The 9,319-nt window shown below is 46.3% G+C and overlaps 1 protein-coding gene across 2 annotated transcripts in view; it reads left to right on the plus strand.

Moving 5' to 3' along the window:
* The window catches only part of LITAF (lipopolysaccharide induced TNF factor), a 31,189-nt gene extending 23,595 nt beyond the window's left edge, over positions 1-7,594 (plus strand). For both annotated transcript variants that reach the window (XM_037068992.1, XM_037068991.1), the window contains exons 3-4: positions 4,218-4,374; positions 5,992-7,594. In XM_037068992.1, coding sequence (XP_036924887.1) covers positions 4,218-4,374; positions 5,992-6,100 — 266 coding nt within the window. In that variant the 3' untranslated portion in view covers positions 6,101-7,594. The remainder of the gene's footprint in view (positions 1-4,217; positions 4,375-5,991) is intronic.
* Positions 7,595-9,319: the final 1,725 nt, after the last annotated feature.

The following is a 9,319-nucleotide window of genomic DNA, read 5'->3' on the forward strand; positions in this document are numbered from 1 at the left end:
TTTTTTTTAACATCCAATAAGGGTTTATTATCTAAAATATATAGAGAACTCATACAACTTAACACCAAAAAGATAAACAATCTAATTAAGAAATGGGCAGAGCACCTGAATAGACAGTTCTCCAAAGAGGACATGCAGATGGCCAATTGACGTATGAAAAGATGCTCAACATCACTAATCATCAGAGAAATGCAAATTAAAACCACAGTGAAATAATCAGCTCACAATCGTCAGAATGGGGGGCCCTTTCTTTTAAAGCTTGTTCTCTAATCCATTGCTTCCCAAATGTATTCAAAAGCAAGCCTCCATAAAAAAGCATACCATGTGTAGTGCACAGTAGGGTGCACCGTGGAGGCTGTTTGCTGCTGCAGGCAACAAGCTTAGGGCCCCTGCCCCGTTGCCATCCGTAGCACTGAATGCTGCGGTGCTCGGTATCTCGGCACTCTGTCGTTCGTTAGTGCAGCACGGTGAAGACAGCGGTGTGGACACCATGCAGACACATGGCGTGTGCTGTCCCTGACCCTGATCACTGGACACAGGAGGCTGCCGTGCCTCCTGGGAACCATGCCTCCACGCCCCTGGAAACTGGAAGCCCCGTGGCTGCCGCTGCTGCCTTCTCAGAATGCACTGTGCGAGGCTTATTCACAGAACAGGCAGAGCGATTTGGCCTAATGTTTCCATGAGTGGCCGCCAAGCCTGGTTATCCAGGCTCTCTAGGAAATCGCAGCAGCTTTTTATTTAATGTTCTAAATTCACTTGCATTATTCTAAATTTGAAGCGATACAATTGGGTATGCACAAAGAAGTTTCACTCCCTTTCCCATCGGGCCCCACGGACCCTCACGACTTTTAGGCGGCCACTCTTAAGGCTTACGTATCCTTTCGGCATTTCTTTTTGCAGACATAATGAACACAAATAAATGTTGTCCCTTTTCTTACAGAAATGGTAGCATTCTAGGCCCATGGTGTGTGTGGATATGTGCATTCTTTTCACCTTCTTTTTTTCCCTATTTAACCAAGTACCCATGTGGGTACCTTGACAGCTTTCTCATTCTCTTACAACAGCATAGATGTGTCCCATGTGGTTGTGCCTCCCTTTATTTTAACCAGTATCTATTAATGTTTATTTGGCCTGTTCCCAGTTTTTTGCTTGTAAACAGCACTGTGTATGTCATTTCTTACGTATGTCCCCAGAAACAGAATTACTGGGTCAAAGGATAAGAAGTGCATTTATAATTCCTTTGAAGATTTTATTTATTTTACTTTTTAGAGAGAGGGGAAGGGAGGGAGAAGGAGAGGGGATAGAAACATCAATGTAGGAAAGATACATTGATAGGTTGTCTCTTGTATGCCCCTATCTGGGGACCTGGCCTGCAACCCAGGCATGTGCCCTGACAGGGGATGGAACCAGTGACCTCCTGGTTCACAGGCCAGCATTCAGTCCACTGAGCCACACCAGGCAGGGCTGTAATTTTGATAAATATTGCCAAATTGCCCTCCATAGAGGTTTATTATTTCACATAATGTCTGAGAGTGCCTATTTCCCCTTTACCAAGAGAGTATATTGTCCAGCTTTTGATATTTGGCCAGTGTAACTGGTAAACAATTTTATCCGAGTGCAGTTTTAAATTTCATTTATCTTATAATGAGGGAAGTTTTCCATCTTTTCATTTGTTGAAGCCCATTCGCATTTCCCCATAGTAACTCCCCTTTCTGCTGGAACGAGGTAAAGCTGGCTCCCATGGATGTGTGTGGTTGCCCTGTCCTACACCCCTTTCTCCTAGAAGCCAGAGTGCTTCTTCATGCATTTGTTTTCATAGTGGTCCTTGAAGGACCAAAGGGGAAGAGCTAGATTTTACCCCAAGTATTCAACCTTCTAGAAATAAAGGAGAAGGAGTTGAAGGTGGTCTCTATCTCCAGCATTGGCTGCAGTTTCCCAGACTTCATCGAGTTTTGCTGTTAAATGCTTGGGCTGGGAATGAGCAATATGCTGGCCTGTTGGCATGGCTCAGAAACTGCACAACATCCACAGATGTGATATTCCTNTTCATGCATTTGTTTTCATAGTGGTCCTTGAAGGACCAAAGGGGAAGAGCTAGATTTTACCCCAAGTATTCAACCTTCTAGAAATAAAGGAGAAGGAGTTGAAGGTGGTCTCTATCTCCAGCATTGGCTGCAGTTTCCCAGACTTCATCGAGTTTTGCTGTTAAATGCTTGGGCTGGGAATGAGCAATATGCTGGCCTGTTGGCATGGTTCAGAAACTGCCCAACATCCACAGATGTGATATTCCTGTATCTTCCTCCTTTTTGCTTTCTTCTCTTCCTGTCTTCCTCCTTTATAAAAAGTCTTTCCTCCTCCTTTTGTTATTCCACTCTATAGATTAGAAGCCTGACAGATCTCATGGGGCTAACTCAAGGTCTCGGCAGGGCTGCCTTCCTTTCTTTAGGCTCCATGTCCTTGCCTTTCCCAGCTTCGTGGCTCGTGGCCCTCTTCCCGCAGCTCTGCAGCCGCAGCAGCCCCCCAGGCCCCTCTCATGTATCACATCCCTCCTCCAGTGGCTTCCTCACAGCCTTGCCCTTGAGTACTTCCTGCTGCTTCTGTGTCACCAGCTGATTCAGTGTCACCAGCAGCTCAGGAGGAAATGCCAGGTCAGAGAGTGGCCTTGCAAAAAAAAGAGAGAGAGAGTGGCCTTGTGAGTCTGCCTGGGCTCCCCTAACCCCCGTGTGCCCCAGTTTTCCCATCTGTGAATTAGGGCTAATCAAGTACCTACATCAGTGAGTTGTCAAAATTAAAATGAAATCAAGTTTAATCAGTAATCATTTGATAAAAGTGCTCAAGTTAACTTTGACCCCTGGAGAAGGGAGAGGACAAGATGACTTTTGACTTTTAGTTCGCTCTCTGCTCAATAAATAACTCATTCTTGTACCAAAAAAAAGTCAATAAAGTTTACACATGAGTACTAGAGTAGGCTTCTTCAGTGGTGTTTTCTGGGAGGAGTGCTAGGCTCAGATAGTGTGGGAAGTCGTTTCTTGCCTCTACTACGCAGGTGTCAGCAATGGCATTCCGGCAGCCTAGAAAGGAACTGGAGGAAGTCACTTTGACAGAAATACAAGCTTAAACAACTTTACCAAATACCAAAAAGACCATGTAAAACTCAAAGGGCTTCGGGACTGACGTGACCCTAGCTGCTCTTGTGATGATTGTGAGTGTCTGTGCCCGCCTGCCACCGAGTCTCTCTCTCAGCGCGATGTCGTGTGCTCCTTCCGTTGTCGGNGCATTCCGGCAGCCTAGAAAGGAACTGGAGGAAGTCACTTTGACAGAAATACAAGCTTAAACAACTTTACCAAATACCAAAAAGACCATGTAAAACTCAAAGGGCTTCGGGACTGACGTGACCCTAGCTGCTCTTGTGATGATTGTGAGTGTCTGTGCCCGCCTGCCACCGACTCTCTCTCAGCGCGATGTCGTGTGCTCCTTCCGTTGTCGGCACAGCTCCCCGCCTCGGCCCAAAGAGCTGGCCCAGCGTTCCCTGGCTCGGCGTGCTCCAGCCTTTGCACTGGGCACTGGACCTCATAAAGGAGCCTCTTTGTGGAAAGAGGGAATTGTTTTATCGAGGGGCCACTCTGTACCAGGCATGGTGTGAGGTTCTTTCTTTACCAGCATTCTCTTGTTTAATCCTGAAAACAACTCTGTTACATCCGTGTTTTAAATAACAGTGTCTTAAGCATTTCCAAGTGTAAGTTCAGTGGCATCAATTACACTTACATTGTCGTGCAACCACCACCACCACCACCCATTTCCAGAACTTTTCCATCCTGCAAAACTGAAACTCTGTCTCCATTAAACACCTCCCGGCCCCCTCCCTGCAGCCCCTGGCAACCACCACCTACTCTCTGTCTCTATGAATTGAACTACTCTAGGTGCTGATAGACAGGAATCATACAGTGCTTGGCTGGCTTAATTCACTTAGCATGATGTCACCCATGTCGTATGCATCAGGGCTGCATTTCTTTTAAAGGCTGAATGATTTTTCCACTGTATGGATGGACCACATTGTGCTGCTCCATTCATCCACTGACGGACATTTAGCTCTTGTGAATGTGCTGCTGTGAACATGGGTGTGCCAATCACTGTCAAGACCCTGCTGGTACCTTTCTGTCACCTACCAAACATTTTCCTTGTTACCAATCGGGCTCTGTCTTTTTCCCTTCCATCAGTTGCCGTGCAGACAGTCTACGTGCAGCAGCCCGTCTCCTTCTTCGATCGCCCAGTCCAGATGTGTTGCCCTTCCTGCAACAAGATGATTGTGACCCAGCTGTCCTATAATGCTGGAGCCCTCACCTGGCTCTCCTGTGGGAGCCTGTGCCTGCTCGGGTAAGTCTGGGGTCCACTCAGACCCCCCGGCTCTCCCGCATTCCTCTCACAGGCTTTCTCACCTGTAGCACATACTTCTGCCTTGTGGGGTGCCGTCGTGTGCGCGTGGGATGTGGAGCGGCACCCCCAGCCTCTGCCCACTCTACACCAGTAGCTGCTCTCCCCATCGTAATAACGAGGAATCGTCTCTTGTGGAGCAGCACTGCTCTTAGGCATATCAAGGCCCAGGAGCTGCTGTGCCGTCAGTTCTTCTTGCTCATCTGCTCAAACTACGCCCTGTGTGTAGGGACAAGCGCAGTGGCCACTTGCATCAGTGTAGGGTGATACCCTAGGGATTTCTTTTTCTCACAGAATTTCATGATCTAAATACCTGTTTGCCTCACTCTGAGGGAAGCTTTAAATGATCCGTACATTAAAATACTTGATAGTCATCTGTTCAGAACTTCTTGTCCTTTTATGAGCCCAAGTATTTTTCCCATTGCATGCACAAGGGGATTGTGTAAATATTTATGTCTGTGCCAAGGGTATTATGTTGAAAGAGATAATAACTTTCTGTTCTGGGAGAAATTTGAAGAAACACAGTTTAAATTTTTTTCCCAAACAGATAAAGGCAGCCAGCCACCTTATTCCTGGCCGTGGGAATTGTAGAAAACCATGGGACCCTGTTTTCTTCCTCGAAGGAAATGATGTTTGTGCATTTCTTTTCAGGGTCCCTTGCCTCTTGTACAACTGGCTATTTCTTATTATGCCACAGGCCTTGTGAAGGTCCTTCCTGTATTTGCTGATTACATAGGTTAAGGGACACTATTTGGGGGAACTTTATTTGGTTGTTGCTGTAAGAAGCAACCTCTCCATATGCAAGAGTGATCAGTCTGAGGCAGGTCACCAAACTACAGCCCAAGGGCCAGATCTAGCCCACTGAAGTGTTACCAGAACACATCACTCCGTTGTCTGCTCACACACTACAGTGGCAGCTGAACTGTGTACTGTCCGGCCCTTTATAAAAGAAGTTCACTAACCTCAGTCTAAGGCTTTGAAAGGTGCCCATATAGCCCAAGATTTGGGAATGTACTTGGTATGGTCCATCTGTGAGAGCAAGCTTGGCATTGGTTGGCGTATTCGTTTCCATTGGCTGCCATAACAAATGACCACAAACCTGTTGGTTAAAAGCAATAGAACTTGCTTTTTAAGCAAATTGTGAGAAGTGTTCTCACAGTTCTGAAGCCAAGCATTCCAAAACCCAGGTGCCACAGTCCCTCTGAAGGCTCTAATGGGAGAACCCTCTGTGCCTCCTCTACCTTCCGGTTGTCCAGATGTTCTTAGCCTGTGGCCACATCACTGCTTCTGTCTTCACATGGCTTTCATCCCCCTGTGTTTCTGTGTGTCCTCCCCTCTTCTTATAAGGATACCAGTCATTGGGTTTGGGGAGCCCACCTGCCTAATCCAGCAGGACCCCATCTTGAGATCCTTAATTATATCTGCAAAGACCCTTTCTCCAAATAAGGTCTCTTTTGCAGGTTCTGGGGGGTTGGGACACCTGATGTATCCTTTGGGTGACCGCCATCCAGACTACTCCAATCACTAACATAGTCTTCATGTGGCTGTTTTTGTTCTCAGGTGCATAGCAGGCTGCTGCTTCATCCCTTTCTGTGTGGATGCCCTGCAGGACGTGGACCATTACTGTCCTAACTGCAAAGCTCTCCTGGGTACCTACAAGCGCTTGTAGGACTTGACCAGGCCTGATGGGAGCCGCGTGTGGCAGGGTGTCCGCTTCGGCCCTCAGCCAGCCCCACCCCTGCTGGGGGTTCCACCTTGGTGGTCTCTTCTCTCCAGGGGTTCCACCTTTGTGTCTTCTTTTGGGGGGAAATATTGCAAAAGTAACACACTTCCAAACCCCAGAAATTGCTGCTTGGAGTCGTGCACAGGACATGCAGAGACATTTACCTTGAGTGCTGGGTCAAGGGTGTCCCACCTGCCTGCCACCCCAGGCCGTCCCGTCTAACTGTGACTGTTGCCCTGTGTGAGTATCTTCCAGTGATTTGCCTTGCCAGCTTCTTTTCTTGCCTCAGTGGGCCTTTCCGGTGGTGGGCTCCAAATGAGAAGCCACAGGTTGCCTTATGTTCAAGACTGTTCTGGCCTGAATGTGGCCAAGCCAGCCTTTAGGGTTACCATTGTGTCCGTCTGTCCTCACGTCTGATGACAAAAGACTTGCCTTAGGCCTTGGCCCTCAGGTTCTGTAACTGCAGGCTTTTCACTAGCATAAACATTCACTTCAATTTTTTAACTCATTTTTACGTACATGGAGGGACTACTCACACCCCCCAGACATGTATCCATAGTGTCATGAACGATTCTAGAAACACGGGGCTGGATCACATCACTGCTCCGTGTGCCCCCGGCTTCTGTACCAGGCCTTCAGCCAATTTCCATGAAGGGCTTTTTCTTGTGGAGAAATTATTTGTATTAACAGTTTTTATGGCCTTTTGGTCTTAAACACCGTTGAACACAATTTTGAAAGAAGGGATTTATAGAACTGTTTTCTGAAACCTTGTAATTGGTATCATTTCCCCATTTGCCAGGGCACTCTCATAAATATATATATTCCCGTTAACAAAAACAGTCATAGGCAGTTGCACCCAGAGCCTTTACTCGGGTTACTGTGGCTCTGGAAAACCTTCATGACGGAACTGGGGACATGGGGCCCCTTTGGGCTCCTGGTGGCTTGTGTGGAAAGACACTGCAGGGCATGTGGGAGCGAGCACTTCCGGGCACCATGGTGCTGAAAAGCGTGGGGACCGGAACTGTGTCAAAGGAACCTGAAGCCTGACTTCATTTCTCAGAAATCTCTTTTGTTGTACGACATCGGAAGACATGATTTCTAGGACTCAAGCAGCAAGCCTGAGTTCTTGGGTTGCCGCTGTGTCATCTTTGAAATCAAGACATAGCTGGACTCGCCTCCTGGGAGTCCCCACTTTGATGATAAATAGGCACAGGGAATGCATGTGAATAATATTATGTAGAAGTCAAGCCTAGGCCTTGAACAAAAATCTGTATATTGGCTGAAAGTTAGAGTCATAACCGTTGATTCAGCTTATTCACTTGATATTTTGAAAGTTTCAGTAATTATTTTTTGCAACAAATATGGATACTACATCGCACTTTGGTGTTTATCTGCTTTTAAAAAATAAAGTCTTTGGTTCATTTGGTGAACTACTTATCAGTTCTTACAGTGTGAAGAAAAGCTTCATGTGTTTCTAGCCGTCGTTACAAAGGACTTTTATTTGCTCCATAACAGTAGGAAATCCTTCCTGATAAAAACGTCACTTACTGAATGTCCCCCAATGTCAAGCTGACCGACGTTGAGTCAGGTAGGTTGCTGGTGAGTCAGATTGGAACATGAGGCCATGGGAGCTCAACAGGCGTCATCGATGGCAGCCAGCCATAGCTTTCAGGTTTTAATAAAACGAACAGAGGAAAGCCGTCCCCATTCATTCTCCAAACAAAACACGCTTTGTTAATTGATCAGGGTGGTTGTGAGATGCTCGAAGGAGAGCGTTGTAACCCCACCAGGAATATGAGTGTCATCCTCCCCTTTGCTACCTGGTGATAAAACTTCATTTGGGAAAGCGCGGGAGAATAACGTCTTGCTCTGGCTCACGTTGTCATGTAAGCCCTGTCTTGCAGGCTTGAGAAATTTCTCCTCCGTTTCGACCACGTGTTTTTCTTTCATTTGACAAAACCGAAGGCCATGCACAGGCAGCAGTTTTGTTCAGATGGCGGTATGCAAGGGTTCTCAGGTTGTTAGTAATTACCTGTGCAGAGTCTTCAAAATGAGCTCTGTTTCCAGGACCGTCGAGTATGCTGTGGAAATGATAATGTCAGATGCCTGGAGACCCCACTGAACCTGGGCTCACCTGAGCATTTATTGGACATTTAATTTTATTGTTCCAAGTACAGGCTTCCGTACAGGTTTGTATGAATTAAAGGCTCTTTTGTTCTCGCACTGTCTGTCGGGGGTTTTAGAGTTGGTTTGTTGCAAACACTGAATCACGTTCAATTAATGAAAGTACCTTATGTCTGCTCGGACCTCAGAGAAGATTTCCACCAATTTCAAACCACAAATGTCTGTGTTTCTTATACGTTGTTAGTCCATCTAGGTGAGGTAACCTTATATGCAAGTGTTGGTTTGTGTCTTGTTAACAAAAACTATTCCATTATTGTATCTGTTAAGCCAGCTTTAAGCACATGACTGGTTCCTGGCTGACCCAACACTACCTGTGAAAATGTTTTCTCTGGGACCACTAGCTTCCCGGTGGCTATCGAGACCAACTCCAACAGGCGCTAAACCCTATCAGTGTGGCTGCAGACGAGCACACACACAGTCTGGCCTTGGGCTTCTCCGCAGTGACAGCCTCTGTGTTTGGGGTGTTCAAGTCCTTCTGTGACTTCCTGGGCCCAAAGATCTCTGTTAGGAGTTAAGTGTGGACATTGGAATTTTACTTACAAATTCCAGTTTGCATTTTGGAGTTATCTATTAAAGTTATCCCCTGCATTTATGACTCACATGTTTACAATGAGTCGTCTGTTTTTCCTAGGCGCAAGAGTAAATTTCCAGTAGGCCCAGTGAGAGTGAGGAAAGAGACGGGATATTTTTAGTCTAGGAATTTTAAAGAAACAAGATTCTCAGCCTCAGAAATATTTTAAAAAACAAGACACTTCATGGCCAAGTATACAGTCTGGTGCATTTACCTGTCTTGTGATTGTTCTCTGTAGTATGAGGAAAATGTTCACACACTTAAGTATCCTTTTTTTCTCTAAGAATGAATGTTTTTAGAGCAGTTTTAGGTTTACAGCAAAATTGAGAAGAAAGTTCCCATATACTCCCCCAGGCCCAGATATCCCATTATCAGCATCCTCCCAGAGTGACTCATTTGTGTGCCCAGAG

This window comes from Sturnira hondurensis, unplaced genomic scaffold (genome assembly GCF_014824575.4).
Source record: "Sturnira hondurensis isolate 20B ecotype Veracruz unplaced genomic scaffold, ASM1482457v3 Scaffold0018337, whole genome shotgun sequence".
Classification (NCBI taxonomy): Eukaryota; Metazoa; Chordata; class Mammalia; order Chiroptera; family Phyllostomidae; genus Sturnira; species Sturnira hondurensis.